The sequence below is a fragment of the Quercus suber genome, unplaced genomic scaffold, assembly GCF_002906115.3.
Source record: "Quercus suber isolate HL8 unplaced genomic scaffold, Cork oak 2.0 scaffold_3A:, whole genome shotgun sequence".
NCBI classification, from domain to species: Eukaryota; Viridiplantae; Streptophyta; class Magnoliopsida; order Fagales; family Fagaceae; genus Quercus; species Quercus suber.
The window spans coordinates 185749-204389 of NW_027071808.1; the positions used below are offsets into that span (position 1 = coordinate 185749).

The window sequence follows — 18641 nt, forward strand, 5'->3', positions numbered from 1 at the left end:
ATATAAAGCAGCGGAAAATAAATAACACAAGATATGATCACCCAGGAAACCACACGGTAAAAACCTGGGGAGGATTTGACCCACCGATCCTCAAGGCTAACCTGAATTCACTATGAAAGAATTGAAGTTCGTACAAAAGGACTACAAGCTCCCCGCTCGACTTCCTAATGCTACCCACCAGTAGAACTTCCTGACACGACCACGCGCAGGCTCCGAATCCACGGACTACTTCTTTCTTGAATTCTTCAATCAGCTACAAGCTCCCCGCTTGCTTTTCTTTTAAGTTCCAATGGTTGCAACAGTAATGATCTTCAAGATGTTGAAATCATCTCCACCATGAAAACCCTAAGTTTTGTGTAAAGGAAAGCTCCTCAAAGATCTCACACGAGATTCACACAAAACAGCAATGTATGAGCAACAATACAATATGGACAACCTTCAAAAACGTGGCTAGGGTTTTATTTATATACCTAGGGTAAAAACATAAAACCCTAAACGTTTAATGAAGTAGGGCTGAGTTGGAAATTCTGCAGAAAATTCAACCTGTGCGATTTTCGATCGATCGAGTCTATTCTTCGATCGATCGAGCCAGGCCGAGAGTCCCAAGTACTTCTCCAGCCACTCGATTCCAACTTTACAATATTAAACCAACTTTGAGCAAGTCTAAATAAGACTAAATACAATGTTTTGATCATGGTTTACCAACATTACAAATTAGAGTTCTAAATACATAAAATCCTAAGACCTTAGAACCTAACAAATTCAATGGGTTTATAATATGGTATAAATAAATAAATGTCATGTGTTTAATATAAATGATCATAACTTTCCATGGTCTTTTATATTGGTAACACAAATTCATAATTCTTCATGGGTTTGATATATGTTTGCCATGAGATTTGGAAAAATTAATAGTGTTACGTAACATAAATAGTTTCTATGGGTTTATAATATGGTATGAAATAAATAAATATTATGGGTTTAAGATAAATCATAACTTTCCATGGGTTTTTATATTCATAACACAAATTAATAATTCTCCATGGGCTTGATATATGTTTGCCATGAGTTTTGGAAAAATGAATAGTATCACATAACACAAATGATTACCATGGGTTTTATAAGATATATTTCATCGGCTTGTAATATTGTAGTAATAGGTTTAAGAACTTCAAACATTGTTAATTATTAGACTTTAAGTGATACTTATGATATAGTATTTTGCCAAATATTGATAACTTTGGGTTTGTTACAAAATAATACCAAGTAACTAGATTGAGCTTTTAATATTGCCAATAAGAATTGAGTTTTTGATATATTGCTAATGAGAATTGGGCTTTTGAAATATTATCAAGCATTAGTAGCCTTGGTTTTTAAAAAAAAGGATGGGGTGTGTGTGTATTGGGCTTTGAGGGCTGGTTTTGGGCCAAGTAAAAAATTTTTTTTTTTCTTAGATGAAAAAATAATATTATATAATATATTATTATTATTATTTGGGGGCCCCTGATATAAGTGGGGCCTTAGGCGGTTGCCTAAGTGGCCTATAGCTTCAGCCGGCCCTGCTACTACTCTCTCTTTCCTTGTACACGTCTACCATATCTTTCTTTGTTTTCCTTTTTCTTTCTAAGCCTTTGTTCCTCCTCTCTATGCTCTTGCGCCACTTTTAGATTGGATCTATTATCTCTGCCACCCTACTTTTTATTTTTTATTTTTTATTATCTCAATGTAGTTTCATCCAGAGCTTCTTTTTTCTTTTTTCCGCTAGGTAATATTTGACGCCCATAACTCTTGAAACTCAAAGAAGAAAAAAATGGAAGAGAAAAGTTGAAAACAAATTTTGAATTAGAAAAGTAATAGAAAATTAATTGTAATTGTGTTGTAGTTCCTGAGTTTCAGTTTGTAAATTGGATTAGTTTTAATGGGCAAATAGATCTAATGGAGATTACTGGTTCAGAGAGTGTTGGTGCCCCTCCAAAGCCATAGTTTGTGATAGTTCTTAACTTGCCCTGGTGTTAACATTTTTGCTTGAACATTTTATGAAATGGACGGGGAAAGTGATAGAGGAAAAATGAATTACAGTGAAATAAAGAGAGAGAAAAAGAGAGACAAAGAAGTAATTAATTAGGAGAGAGTTAATAAGGATGTTATTAATTAGGTAAGCATTTAATGATGAGATGAAAAAATTGTGTTTTCTTTTTGACCGTTAGATTTTTTGGAAATCTATGGCTTAAAAAAAGTGTAACTCTTGTAGAGTTATACTAGGTGTAACTTGAACTCATCTCATATATATATATATATATATATATATCACCATAGGTTAAATTATCATAATCAATAGAATCATTTTTACCAATTAATTCTTGTTTTACCTTATGAGCAAAGATAGGGGGCAGACCGTCAATAAACTTTTCTTTCCAATAAGGTTTGTAACAGTCTTTCCGCTGCATTACTCTGGAAAGGAAAACATCTTGATACCATCTATAATCAGACATAGTAGGACATCTCAAATTATTCAGCAAATCAGAAATTCGAGATGAAACATTAGATGGAGCACCAACAAAATGTTTGGTAATAGTATAAATCAAGGTATTAACACCATCAGGAATACCTCGACCAATAAGATCATCAAAAATAGGCAAACCTTCATCATTCTTTTTAACAGCATGTTTAATAGAGTCCCTGGAATCTTCTGTGAGATATGAATCCCACCATCCACGAAGAGTACCAGAAAAACCAGTAGCAAGCAAGTCAACAATTTCAGGTTGATCAAAATCATGATTATTTTGATAAGCAATACCAACCATGGACATATGTCCCATTTTGTTAATAATTTCTTGTTCAGAAAAACCATCAATATTCCATTCATAAATTTTATCAGCAGAAACAGAAAACTGAGTTTGAAAAGGTCTTTCTTCAAACTAAATATCAGGAGGAGTAGGTTTTGAATACCAATTTTTTGTAAGAAACATGGGTTTGGAAGAACTTCCAACAAATCTTTTAATTTCTGGGAAATCATTGTCAAAAACCTTTTTGGTAGAAATAGAAGAAACAGTATTAGAATCTGTATTTTCATCAGAAACAATTTCTTTTTCATTTCTTGAAATAGTGCAAGCAGCATGAGTGCTTGTAGAAGTACCCTTAGTTTTAACTAAAATAGGGTTTTCAACAGAAACAGTTTTTTCAAAATTTTTTCTTCAATACGGTCAAGCTGTTGGCCAATAACATGCAAAGATTCATTAGTAAAATTGTTTTGTTCAATAAGACTAACAATAGGAGTTTGATCATCAGCAATTTTGAAAGGAGAAGCTTTAACATTAGTTTTGCCAGTATTTATCAAAATAGTCTCAAGAGGAGGATGGCCAGTCCTAACAATGGTCTTGTCATTTTTAACAAAATTTGATTTCTTTATCACATTCAAATGATTTTTGGAAACTTCATCTTTTGAAACATAATAGTTTTCAAGGAAATCAAAGAACAAAATATGTTTTTCCAAATGAAGCATTTTTTTCTTTCCATTTTCTTTTAACACGATCTTTTTCAGACTAAGAGACCGTTTGGGTGGCACGTTTTGCTGCGTTGCGTTTTGCTTTTTTTTTTTTTTTTTTTTCCTCACGCGGTTCAGTCCACTGTTTTTCACTGTAGCAGTACTGTAGCGGCTACTGTTCATTGAACAGTAGCCGCAAAGTTTGACTTTTCAGCACAATTTTACTGTTCATGGACCCACAAATTTCACTTTTCAACAACTTTTTCATTAAAAATGGGCCCCACGATACTATTCACACATTTAAAATTATTTTGCTACAGTATTTTTCAGTTTTCAGTTTCAGTTTTCAGTTTTCAGCTGGATCCAAACAGGCCCTAAGCAAAATTATTTTGGAAATATTTCCTTTTAGTTCTATTTTTTGAAAGCATGAACTCATTGAACAAAGAAACCATATCAATTTCAAAATTTTCATTTAAAACAGTCAAAACTCTTAATTGGTTAACATTATTTTCAATAGGAGGAAAATCAGAAACAATTTTAGTATCATCTTCTTTCATATGATAACCAAATGAAGTAGTATTCAAGGCCAAAGTCTTAGCAACATTAGAATCATCCAAAGCAAGAGTAATATCAGGAGAACAGTTGAAATGATTCAGAGAAGTAGTATCCATACAGAGAATGCTTTCTTTAAAGTGCTTAGATCTAGCATGAAACTCACTATCTTTAACAATGCGACCTTCTTTTTCTACAATATCAGGAGGACAACCAGTCCTGGAGCTGATAGAGGAGTTGGATCTCCACAACTTATCCATACCATAAAAGGGGGAAGGGGACGCACAGCTAAAGGGAAGAGGCGGAAGCACAGTAATATATATGTTGAAAGTAATGTAAGTAAAATAGATGAAAGCAATAATAAGGCGGTAGAACCAACCAAGCAATATATAACAAGATAATTCAAAGTAAATGAAAGCAATTTAGAACCGTCCAGTATGACGGTAATCCGTCCAAGGTGACGGTAGCAACAAGTAGTATAATGAATATAAAATTAACTGAAAATACTTCTTTATTGAAAGTAGAGTTAAACACTTACAGTAATAGTAGTGAATACAAGATCTCAGAACAGATTAACAGTTACAAAACTTGAACTAGTCCTAGTTACAAGGTTTGTAGGAACAAGGTAGTAGTAGGAACAAGGAATTCTCTCAAAGAAAGCTTCTAAGGAGGAAAACTCTCTCTAGAAGGGAATTCTAGTATTAGGAGAATTCTAACAAGAAAATTCTGAAGAAAATTTTGATTTTAACTTAAGGGACAACCCCCCTTAAATAGGCAAAATTCGAAGTGAACAGTGTCATGAACAGTAACAGGTGAATAGTGACAGGTGAATAGTGAAATTAAATAATAGCCAATAAAACTCATGCCGAAAGTGAATTTCGGAATATTTGAAAGGAGTCTTGGAAACATGAAGAATCTTCTTTTCAGGACATTATTAGAGCAATCTTGAAAACATGAAGAATCTTCTTTTTAGGATATTACAGTAGCATGGGAAGGAACAGTAACATCTTGGCCATTATGCAGGCCAGACCAATAGGGTGAATCAATCAATTTTGTGCTAGGTCATCATCACCATCTTCATCATGTCCAAACCACTCTTCATTGTAAGGGTAGTAAGGATCTTTTGTAACAGAACCTTCAGAGGACCGTTCATCATCCAAACTAGCTCTTTCTGCTTTTAACATTTTGATGAGAGCATTGAGAGCTTCAGGGTCCTTGCGGATTTCATCCAAAGGAGAACTCACTTTTCTAGGTTTAGCTAATGATGTGAACAATCCTTAGCAATGGGGAGAACAGCCGGGGATGAAGAATCTCTGGAGATTGTAGCAATAATTTTCTGAGCACGAGGGTATTTACCCCACCATTTCACATACCAATGTCTAGAGAGAATATCACCATCTTTTTCATACTGCCATTTTAATATCCAAGGTATCTTGAAGCGTTTATCAAAGTGAAGCAAAGGAGGGAACTTAGCACCATGAGCATCAACCTTATAAAATTTCTTGAAACACTCAAAAGCATTAAGTAATGGTTCAGGAAATATTTCATCAAGAGGGCCATGTTGAAATTTTTATCAAAGTTAACAAACCAGGAATGAGACATGTTTTCATTCTGGTGAAGCATAAATCTTGACCAAGCATTGATGTAATCAAAGTATGATAGGGGATGGGAGAGGAGGACATTGTTCTGGTAATACTGGGGGAAGGACCCCATTTTTCTTCAGTTATAACATTGACAATGTAAACACTGTGGTAAATAATTTTGGAGGTATCAATTTTGTCAGAAATGGTGTTAATAATGATAGATTTCTCATTACGCAAGAGATCAGAATAATAGTTTAAATTCTTATCTTTATGCTTAGGGATCCAGTGAAATCTTGGAGGAAAATAGCTTTTAGCAAGTTTGAGAGGATCAGAAATTGAGGCTTTGTTGGGTTCAATATAAAACATGTTTTGAAAATATTGTTTCTTGATGTATTGAGGGATGTTGGAGCTTTTTGGGAAAACAGTCTTAATAGGTCGGTTAACAGGGGTAATAGCATAAGGATCATAACATGAGGCAAGAACAGAGGAGTAATTGGGCTTAGGGATAGTACATAGTGGGGTGAAACGGTTAACAATGTCCAAAGAGGAAACAGGTTCTGTTTTAACAGTTGGATTAGGAGTGGCAGGTGTCTTGTCTTTAGACCTTCTACTTGCCATTGGGACACTGCAGAAATTCACGGGTAAGGAAATCAGGGATGAAATTTTGAGATCCTTTAATACATTCAATATCAAAATCAAAAACACTTAAAATAGCTTACCATCTAGCAAAAATATGTTTTGAAGCAATATTTTCAACATCTTTCTCAATAACATATTTAGCACTTTTGCAATCAATACAAGGCAAAAATCTTTAGTTTAACAAATCACTTTAAAATTTTGAAATACATAGTACTATAGATAAAATCTCCTTTTTAATAGTACTGTAATTTAACTGTGTATTATTCCAGATTCCAAAATAGAAACGGACAATTTGTTTAGGTGACTCTGGAGAAACTCTTTGTTTTAAAATACCACCATAACCAATATCAGAGGCATCGGTTTCAACAATTTTGAAAGCGTCAACAGTTGGAATACCAAGACATGGCAGTGTCTTAACATGAGACTTGATTTGTTTAACAATAGAGGTATGGACATCAGACCAAGGTGAAGGATTGCTCTTTAACCGATCAAAGAGAGGTTTACATTGTTTTCTCATATCTTTGTAGAAATCAGCAACATAATTTAATGACCCAAGAAATCTTTGGAGCTGAGTTTTATCACTGATAACATTAGGAAATTTATCAGCAAATTGAATGGCTCTATCAATAGGACGAATTTGTCCTTCGGAGATGTCATAGCTAAGGAAACGAACTTTTGTTTGAAACAGTTTGATTTTCTTAGCAGAGACAACAAGACCATTTCTTTTAATAGTGTCTAGAAACGAATACAAATGTTTCCAGTGTTCATCAATGGAATTGGAGTAAACAAGAACATCATCAATATAAACAATGGTGAAGTGGCTAAAGGAGTTGAAAATATCATTCATAATGTTTTGGAACTCACTAGGGGCATTCTTAAGACCGAAAGGCATAACATTCCAATCATAATGTCCAAAAGGAGTGGTAAAAGCAGTTTTGTACCTATCATTTGCCAAAGAATTGACTAATGTAGGCTTCAAGACGAATCCTAAGAGGATACGCAAGAACACGACTAATGGTCTTGTTTACTACTTCCGTGCACACAATGTCACAGTGATATATACAATAACATGTTCAAGTTTTTCTAGTTGGTGCCATGGGATATTCCATTACAGTTTGTATTTGCGTGTGCAACATGAGAACTCCAAATCATTAGATGTGAGAGGATACGCAAGTACACGACTAATGGTCTTGTTTACTAAATCCATGTACACAAAGTAAGAGTGATATATACAATAACATGTTGAAGTTTTTCTAGTTGATGCCATGGGATATTCCACTACGGTTTGTCTTCGAGTGTGCAACATGAGAACTCCAAATCATTCTTGAATATGAAGGCACTATGAAGTTTCATAATACATGCGTAATGAATTTGTTAGTGATTGAGAAGAGTTGATAAAGTCATGATTTATCATACGGCTACAATTCTTGGCAAGAAGGTTGATAATGATATGATTGGATGATCATTGGAGACTTTCCTCGCATAATGATAAAATTTATTGCCAAATGGTAAATTTTTGCGCTTAGCCCTTGTACTTTCTGCCTTTAATTTGGCTACTATGATGGTCTCAAGACTTTATAAATCAAAATAAATACTAGAAGATATTTGCCAAAGTTGACTTGTTTGCAAGTAGTTGGAAAGAAGGTGTGCATGGCAATTCACCAAGGAAACATAAAATAAAATAAGTAAGTTGTCAGGTAATTTCATTAAAACCTATGTACCCCAAGATAACATAATATTCTTTATGAGTTTTTTCAAGTAGCCTGGAGCTCAAGTTAAATAAACATTGAGCAGTTTATCTATAGGGGAAAAAAATATAGGAGTAAAAATCTATTTGGGCAACTTGAATGTTTCTCCTGTTACAATCTGATCCAGTTGGCCTCTTGGCAATCTTTTTTTTTTTTTTTTTTTTTGATAATCTGCAATGTTCATTAATAAAAAAGCAAAGAGTACACAAGATAGACAAACATCCTAACAAGCGGAGATTAGAGCTCCTGGAAAGTTGTCTTTATTGAAACATTAATCTTTTTTGGCATTGAGTGAAAGTTTTGCAGTTACGTGGGCAACTACATTACATTCTCTCTTAACCCAATGAAAAAGACAAGCTGAAAAACTAGTCATGAAGCTTAAAACATTACTAACAATATTGGCTACGGACCAGTCGGGGGATACATCTTCTGAGGATAGGAGGTCGATACAAAGACGCAACTATATGATTGAATAGTTATACTATATAAGAACTGCAGCTCAACATTCAGAAAGAAACCTCATCTCCAATTAGCCTTATTTTCCACCAAAGGAAAAAAAAATCAGATAGAAATTTCATATCCAATTAGCCTTGTTTGAGAAAGAAAAGGCCAGTCTTGATTTTTGGAGTAAGAACAGGTACTCAAAACTCACAGAAAGATCATTTCCATTCAGCCTTGTTTTCAACCAAAGAAAAAAGTAATCCTTGTTTCTTTGGAGTAACACTCACAATGGCTGACATTGTGGTAAATTTTGTAATGGACAAGTTGACCACCTTAATTCAAGAAGAGGTGCAACAGTTGAGGGGGGTGAAGGAAGAAGCTGTGTGGATCAAAGACAAACTGGAGCACATCAACGCCCTACTAAAAGCCGCAGATGAAATGGAAGACAGGAGTCCTGGACTTGACGTGTGGATTAAGCAACTAAGAGATGTGGCTTATGATATTGAAGATGCTCTTGATGAATTCAGGCTTCTCACGCATCATCCTGACCATGAATCCCATGCTTTTCTTACAAGAAAACTTCCCACAATAAAGAATTTTATAGCTCGCCATCAGATGGCTGGAGAAATACAACGCATCAATTCCAGAATCCAAAGTATCTCAGATGGACACGAGAGATTCCAGAGCAAAACTATCGATGCCAAGATTTCTGCTAAGACATGGGATGACCATCGACAGAATGCCCTTCTGATAGAAGAAGCTGATCTAGTGGGCATCGAAAATCCCAAAAAACAGTTGGTCAGCTGGCTAATCCAGGATGATACTGGACGGGAAGTGGTTTCCGTGGTTGGAATGGGGGGGCTGGGCAAGACCACCTTGGTAAAGAAAGTCTATGATGATGCACAAGTGAAGCTACAATTCAAATACCGTGCTTGGATAACTGTTTCTCAATCTTTTAAGATGGAAGAGCTACTAAAACACATGCTTCAGCAACTCTACCGGGTGAAGAGGAAACCAGTTCCTCAAGAACTGGACAGCATGACCAACGATCAGCTAAGAACAAAAATCAACAGCTTTTTGCAGCATAAGACTAAAAGGTACCTAATTGTATTAGATGACTTGTGGGGTATAGAAGAGTGGGATGCAGTCAAATATGCATTTCCAAACAGCAATAGCAGCCGAGTAATGCTAACAACACGCAATAAAGACGTAGCCTCTGCCTCTTGCAAGGAGTTCCATGGTAACGTCTATTCTTTGAACCCTTTACCTCTTGAAGAGTCTCGGACTTTATTTTGTAGGAAGACTTTTGGAGAAAACTCTTACCCCCCTCATTTCAAGAATCTCACAGAAAGAATCCTCCAAAGATGTGAAGGATTGCCACTTGCAATTGTGGCAATTAGTGGCGTTTTGGCAACTAAGGGCAGTGTAGATGAATGGGATATGATTCGACGTAGTCTTGGTGATGAACTTAAGGAAAATGCTAGACTCAATAGTATGGAAAAGATATTATCACTCAGTTATAATGATTTACCGTACTATCTCAAGTCTTGTTTTCTGTATTTTAGCATCTTTCCTAAAAATCATGTCATTGACCAAATGAGGCTGATACGATTATGGATAGCGGAAGGATTTGTGAGAACAAAAGATAACATGACTTTGGAAGAAGTTGCAGAAGGCTACCTCTACGAGCTCTTGAACAGAAGCCTGATCCAAGTGGCTGGAATAACTAGTGAAGGGAGGATCAAAACATGCCGTGTCCATGACCTGCTACGTGAAATAATCAGTTCCAAGGTAAGAGAACAAAACTTTGTAACAATAGCTCGGGGACAAAATACAGAGTGGCCTGAAAAAGTTCGTCGTTTGTCAATACATAAAACCATGCCAGATGTACTACAAAGCCAGAGCATCTCTCATCTTCGTTCTTTGCACATATTTTGGAGGGTAGATTCACTGTCTGAGTCTTTAAAATCCCTTTCATTTCCCATTGATTTTAAGCTTCTTAATGTCTTAGATTTGCAAGGTGCACCTCTAGAGGTATTTCCAAATGAGATCATCAAGTTGTTCCTTTTGAAATATCTAAGCTTGAGGAGCACAATGATAAAAATAATTCCACACGCAATTGGGAATCTTCGATACCTAGAGACATTGGATCTTAAACACACATGCATCACTGCATTGCCTGTTGAGATCTTGAAGCTTCAGAAACTTCGCCACTTACTGGTGTATCGGTATGAAATACAATCTTACGCACAAATAAATTCCAGAAATGGCTTCAAGGCCATGGCACAAATAGGATGTCTCCATTCCTTGCAAAAGCTCTGCCATATAGATGCTGATCATAACAGCAATGTTATATTGAGAGAACTTGGAAAGCTGGATCAACTGCGGAGGCTAGGCATTGTAAAGTTCAGAAGAGAACATGGGATTGCTCTGTGCACTTCCATTAAAATGCTAAAAAGGCTCCGTGCTTTGTCTATAGCTTCGATAGAAGAGAACGAGGTCCTCGATCTTGAAAGCCTATCTTGCCATCCACCATTTCTTCAGCGGCTATTCTTGTCAGGACGTTTGGAGAAGTTACCGCACTGGATGTCTTCTCTTCATTGTCTGGCCAAGATATCCTTAAAGTGGAGTCAGTTAAGGGATGATCCACTTGAATTTCTTCAAGATTTACCCAATCTGGTACATCTTGAATTTCTACAGGTTTATGAGGGAGAGACGTTGCATTTTAATGCTGGTGGATTTCAGAGGCTTAAGGTTTTAAGCCTTGATAAATTGGATGGACTGAAGATGGTAATAGTTGAGAAGGGAGCAATGCCTTTCCTTGAAAAGTTAATCCTCCAGCGCTGCAAATTGTTGCACAGCCTACCATCAGGTATCGAACACCTAAGCAAGCTGAAATCGCTGGAGTTGTACGACATGCCTAATGAGTTAATCATGACAATACGTCCAGACATCGATGGTGGGGACTATTGGAAGGTTAAACATGTTCCCGAAATTAACTCTACCTATTGGAAAGATGGCGGTTGGGATGTCTTCTCATTATACACATCAATAGAGGGAGAGGGTTCAACCTCAGCACCCACAAGAAGCCTTGAACTTCCTCCTTATTGGAAATAGTAATTTCTGCTTGCTGTGCTTTGGGCATTTTATTATGTTGTATTACATATTACTCGGTTGACTTGGCCTAATTATCATGAACGAGCTTCTGCTCGATGTTTTCCTTCTTGACTAATTGTAATGTATCATGAACCCCTGTCCTAGGGACTAGTTCTGAGAATTCTATCAATAAATGTTGCTGGTTCAACTTCTTGTTTGCAACAACAATTATTGAAGTTGCAATCATAATTTTAAATAATAAAAAAAAGAAAATCTCTAAATTTTAAATTTTCTAAGAAATTCTTCCAGTTTTAAAGTAGTTATATGACGGATCAATCGATCTCACTATTTGTTTTTCAACTTACAACAAACTAGCATGTTCTGCCAAATAATCTAGCGAAAAGCATTTTGCTTATAAACTTTAAAAATCGCAGATATAAATATAAAGGACAAAATTTCTCTTCAAATTCTGATGTGGGCGGAAAGCAGCAAAAGCCAAAACACGTTTGCTTCTGAAAAATAACATCAAATCCATGAGGGTCCTTGAATACAAGGATAATAGTCTAGAATCCACCTGAAAATTGAGAAAAAGCTCGTAATTTTATTAAACTGAATCTAAATTGTTCCAAAAATTTTACAGACCAGGAGGCCTATTAAAATGCTTCATAAAACATGATAGACAAGAAAATAGATTCTAAAACAAATCTTAATTAATACTTAACCATAATAGGAACCAAATTTGACCTAAAAAGTATTAAAAACACCTAAAAACAAGGAAATAATAACCTAAACCTAAAATAACGATAATTACATAAAAATACCGAAATTAATGAAATTATAAAAATTAAATTGTAGATTTTGTCCTACATCAAACCTCTCAACTTGAAAACAACTCGTCCCCAAGTTAATATTTGAGATATGAAATCTTCTACGCTGAGAGAATAAATACTTTGAACACTTCATATTCTCTGTCTTCTTGCCAAACTTGAAAGTCACCAATTGAGTAATTTGAAATTCTTTTTCTTCAATCTTCGTGCAATTGACAAAATTCATTGAATAAGAGTTGATGATTGAATCAAATCTTTCAATCCCAACAAAATCAATAAACTTTGGTTTGATGTCTCCACCAGTATAAAAGAAACTTGAGTGGAAAATCAACTTGAGGGTCTCTACCATCTCAACTTCAAGATCTTTCTCTATAATAGGATCATCTTTAATCTCCTCCACAATCTCAATTTCATGATCTTTTTCTATAATGAAATCTTCATGAACTTCCTCATAAACTTCTATATTTTCTTTAGAAATTGGCTGCATCTTGTCAACCCTCAAACCCTTTTCTTTTCTTGGCACATGAACTTGGATGTGATAATTTTAGTTTTGTGGCTAGTCTTTCATGTTTTAAACATATTCTCTTTCATATGAATATACAAATTTATAATTAACACTTGTATAATCTAGTAAATCATAATAATCACGTAGAACCATAAATCAGCTAACAAATTTTTCATTCATTGCCAAGAGCGAATTGGATGCTTGCCTCGACGATTTCTATATATTTAAATGTCTTCCCACCATTCCTCTACTTCACTGTTCAATTTATTAAATGCAAGCCATAATTTTTCTCACCACAAATCTTCCAAAAATTAAAATACTCTTCCAAATCAAAAGGTTAATCAATAAATTCCAACTTACTCAATGTTGGGGGCAATTTTTTATTTGTTGCCCACATGATGTTTGGGAAGTCAAGATTGAGTCTCGACTTTGGGCTTGGAATATGGTTCAAAGGATATCAGTGAAGTGTGAAAAGCCCATTTTGTTCAAGGTACAAGTTGCATCCAACAAATATCATAATAAGGCCCCAAAAATACCTCCTGCCATAGTTGTCAGTATTGTACGATACATGATATGTATCGTACGATACGTATCGTATCGTGTGTAAAAAGTTCCGTATCTATCAGCGTATTATAAGTGTTCATGAATCGTACGATACAGTATGTGTATCGTATAAATCGTATCGTATCGTAAAATTGTACATATCGTACAATACATAGACAAATGCTTTAAAATGAGATTTTTGGTTAAAATTTCTACTCTTATTTGAATCTAACATAAGTTTTTTTTTTTTCTCCTCTCTCCTACAATTGGACTACACAGTACACACTTACCTTTCAGTTTAATATTTTAAAATTTATTTTATTTTTATTGTTATTGTTATAAGTCCAAGAAACTAGAATGCCAAAAACATTTTTTTTTTAAATTATTAAAATAAAAAGAACAAGAAGAGATAGTAAGTGTTAATGATGAATGACGATGAAGGAAATTTTAATGAAGAAATAAATTTGCAAAATTCTAAATATGATGATAGCGTTGACTTAGATGGGGTTGATTAGGCAATTTGATGAATATGATGAAAATAAATTATTATTTTTGGGTCATTTGTAATATATTGCCACTTTTGAATTTAAGTAATTTGAATGTGTATGTTATGAACACATGCTAGTTTAATTTATTTAGTTAGCTTGTTAAATATTATTACATAAGTGATGAATAAATTAGTCATTAGTTGAATATATTCAAAATTTATAATGAATATACCCTTTATATAAGTATATTTATAATTTTTTTTATAAATTTTATTAAGTGTTTGTGTATCTTACGATACAGATACAAAAAAATTAAGAATCGATTCGCGATACGATTCACGTTTTGACAACTATGCCTCCTGCAAAGATAAGCTAGCGCAAAGGATGGTCCACCACAATAAGTGCTTAAATAATAGTTTAGCGGTAAACAAGAGAAATGTCTAGCGGTAGATGCCTGGAAAATTGATAAATGTATTTGCATAGTAAAAATTATGCATTTCCTCCATAGTCGGTTAATATAAAAGTAGGCCCATTATAACAAGTACACAAGAGAAAAAATGGTCTAGCAATGAATATATCAGACCTCTAGTGGTAACGTCTGATTAGTTAATAAATATGTTTAGATGATAAAAAATCATATAATTTCTTTATTATTGTCAAGTCAACATGAGGGAACACTTCCATAGTATCCAAGATATAATGGCTTTCATCATAATAACAATAAACAATGATTAAAGGCTTCATAATTACAAGTAAGAGAGGGAAAAAAAATATGATGGAATGAAGGGAGAGAAAGAGATTACAACTTAGTGCAGCAGATGTTGAACTAAGATTCTTATGAAATATATATGTGGGGGTATGAATGGGCTAGTGTAGGCTATTTTTAGTGAGTGGGTATTTAAGCTTGTGATGGTATGATGGAGTTAATGCTGAAACTAAGTCTTTAATGGGTAAAGGGTTGTCTATGATTGATTAGGAAGCATTTATGGGTTTAGAATATGCAGAAAAAGAAAAGGAATTTCTAAGGTTAAGTGAGTGTGTGCTAAACAGAATGATTTATGAGCTTGGGGAGAACTAAAGTATAAGCAAAGTGGCAAGAGAATCATAAATTTCTGAGGGGTTTGTTTTGTGGGCTGGTGTGCTTACCTTTTATAGTGGTGTTTAGGGAGGTATTAATTAACAAAAGTCTAAAAATGTAGGACTGATCAGGGGCAGAATAGCAGACTTAATTATCCTAGGATTTGGCCATAAATGGGAGATTTTCTTTTGGGGCTACTTTGCTTCTTTGGATAATATGACACATGGTGAGTATATATCTCATTCAATAAATATAGAATTTGAGCATATGTGAAAGAGGCATATACATACCACAAATGGCAAAGGAGAAAGAAAAAGTTGATAATCCCTTTTAATATGGTTAATTGCTTTGCCTCAATTAGTTGCCTAAATAACATACCGCTTATTCATTCCATAACCACAAATGACAATGCAGCGTTGGCCATCGGTAATTGCTAATCTGAAAGTATAGATCTTATTAATAGCTATACCTTCGTTTCTTTTGGCTAATATGTCTTTACTAAATCAAAATCAAACCACAAAAATCGTATAAAAATCACCAAATTAGAGTTTAAAATTATAATTAAATTTTTAAAAGAAATGTAGGCACAATTGCACAAAAATTCCATTTAACTAAGTCACACTTAGGAATATTGGACCCTTTTTCATTTGTATAAATAGGGGGGTCCCAATAGGATGAGGGGGCTAACAATTTTCTCTCCAAAACATTTATTGTAGGAACATAAAAATTTTCCATCATAGATTTTTCATGCTTAAAAAACATGACTTGCCAACAAATCAACCTATAGTTTTTAGTACCTACAGCAATTTCACAACATCAAGAACAAATCCCAGTGTATACAGTGGAGGATCAGCAATGGGATGTGTTAGGTGTTTTGTTTTATTAATATTTATTTTGAGCAACTAAAATAAGAAATGAAAAAAAAAAAAAAAAAGGTAAATTTAATTAAATAAGTGTCAATTCCATGTGTCAAACTTTTATTGTGTAGTATAAAGTGGTTCAGGAAAAGTGGAATATAAGATTTAGAACACAAACCTCTTACACATCTACACTTGTTGGAGCTAAAATTTTCCTTTAGAATCAATATATATATAAAGCAGAGACCATATGCGGAAGTGCATGAGATCCTGCCAAGTGGCACTCTAATTTTGCATTGTGCAATTTTTTTTTTTTTTTTTTACCTCTTTCATTAAGTGTTTTTACTTGTTAGGAATTTAGACCCCTTAAACAACCAGATTGCGTAGCCTAGATTAATTAGCCAAGTTGTTACTTAGTCAAATTATGCAATTCTAGGTTAAAGCAATCAAATAATCATATCAAGATATAAAGCAGCGGAATAAAAAATAACACAAGATATGATCACCAGGAAACCACTCGGTAAAACCTGGGGAGGATTTGACCCACCGATCCTCAAGGCATAACAGAATTCACTATGAAAGAATTGAAGTTCTTACAGAAGGACTACAAGCTCCCGCTCGACTTCCTAATGCTACCACCCAGTAAACTTCCTGATACGACCACGCGCAGGCTCCGAATCCACGGACTACTTCTTTCTTGAATTCCTCAATCAGCTACAAGCTCCCCGCTTGCTTTTCTTTTAATCTCCAATAGTAGCAACCTTGTTGATCATCAAGATGTTGAAATAATCTCTACCTAAAAACCCTAAGTTTATGTGAAGGAAATCTCTCTAAGTCTTTGTTGCTCATATTTTGCAGTTTATGTGAATCTTTTGAGAAAGGCATAAATAACCATCTCACCACTGTTCACTAGCCAATCATGAACACCTTAGTGCATATCATAAGATTCTGTGCTCGAGAAAGTGTAGCACATGCACAAAAGAACATAAGGTGTAGCCTCAAATAAATTTAAAACTGGTGTGTACTATTAAGCTTAATGCCAATTCACTTAATTCAAACCGGTGTGTACTATTAGGCTGAATGCCATCTCATACAAATAAGAGGCAAAAATACAAGAAACTTACATGATTGCAAGCTTTTGTTCTAGGAGATGTGGGAGTTATAGGATGTAACTCTTTAGGTGATAGTCTCTTTTAAATTCTATGTGATGAATTGTGTAGACTTTATGATTAATTACTATTCACATATCACCTCACATGTATCTCAAGCTTTTGCTAGTTGCACACACTACACAAGTTACTCTTTGCTAACTTGGTACATTATATTGTATGTAATTTTGTTGTGTGGCCATCCAAGATTAAAAGTTCCTTGATTTTGATGCAAAATATGTTTCAAGTTTGAAAATTTTGAAAATATCTTGAGATTTGTGCAGAACATATTGTTGCTTAAGAAAATTTCAATGGGAGAATGATTGAAATTTGTTTTGAGAAAATTGGGTTTAAAATTTGGGTTTTTGAAAAAGCATTCCATCTCATACTCATGCATTTTGCTTTCGTTGTTTAATGCTTTGAGGAGTTGTTTTCAAAATTAGGTTTGTGTTTTTCAAACTGTGTTTTTTCTCAAAAATTTTGTGAGCCTCTGCCTAGTTCGATCGATCTATTCTGATTTTCAATCGATCGAAAAAGTGCTTTAATTTGTTTAAAAATGACTGTTTCATTCGATCGATCGATTGTATTTTTCGATCAATCGAATGTCGCGAATCAGGTTTTTTTTTTAAAAAAAAAGGGTTTGTTCTTGATCCAAATTGGGCTTTTGTGAATTGAGTTGAATTTGATGAAATTGGCTTGTTGTATTGATGAAATTAAGCATTATACTCTGTGAGTTGTGTTATGTGATGCTCAATTCATCAATTTGTTTAAAAATTCAACAAGAGATTTCAAATTTTTGGGTTTTTGTTAGAAACTCTATGCTCAAACCAATTTTGTCAATTTAATCTCAATTGAACTTAATCGCTCACTGCATTAGTACATGCATCATGGCATTGTAATTGTTTCATGCATCATATAGAATTTTATTCTATTGATTTTTGTGCTAACTTACATTACTGTTATCCAAAAGTTTATATTAACTTATTTTACTTTAGCTTATTAATGTCTCATTAATTTACTAAACTTAACCACACTTTCTCTATTCTTCATGTCTTTTAGTACATCCACCATTTTAGTATTTTAAAAAAAGAAAAATAATAATAAGGACTAATAATAATAACTAACTAGATAAGGCCTTGAAAAAAGATAAAGAGACACAAAAATGTTATGGATTGTTATATAAAACGCATTTTTCACTATATATTACCAAAATAAAAACATAAGACTGACAAAACATTTGAAAGAGAGAGAAAGATGAATCTAAGGGGTCACCGCCTTTGTTATTAGGCCACCCACTACCATCAAGACACCGAAACCCGTACGGGGTGTTTTTTTTTTTTTTTTTTTTCCTCTTTCTTTTTAAAATTAGGGGCTTAAATATGATTTAGGTTTACAAATATGAACATTAACATGAGCATGAGCATGAAGGTAGATTTCTATTCATTTTCTTGAAGAAAAAATATACTTAACAAAAATTCCAAACTTTATTATGTAAAGAAGAATCAAGTTATAGATAGAAAAATCAACAAACCAAAAATTTTAGAGTCTAAGAGGAGCCATTACTCATTTGAAACAACCCAAAATACTCAAGGACTAAAAAAAAAAAACCATCCACTCCACACATCCATCACAATTGCTTTAGCTAAGGAAAA

The 18641-nt window shown here is 34.0% G+C and overlaps 1 protein-coding gene across 1 annotated transcript; it reads left to right on the plus strand.

Annotated features, from left to right (window-relative positions):
• The first annotated feature begins 8494 nt into the window (after positions 1 to 8494).
• On the plus strand, positions 8495 to 11754 carry LOC112017091 (disease resistance protein RPM1). The gene has a single exon (XM_024049560.2). The coding sequence runs from the start codon at positions 8736 to 8738 to the stop codon at positions 11562 to 11564; it is 2829 nt and encodes a 942-aa protein (XP_023905328.1). The 5' UTR covers positions 8495 to 8735; the 3' UTR covers positions 11565 to 11754.
• The last annotated feature ends 6887 nt before the right edge of the window (positions 11755 to 18641 follow it).

Coding starts and splice junctions, on each gene's coding strand:
- LOC112017091 (XM_024049560.2), top strand. CDS start 8,736: ATGGCTGACATTGTGGTAAATTTTGTAATGGACAAGTTGACCACCTTA.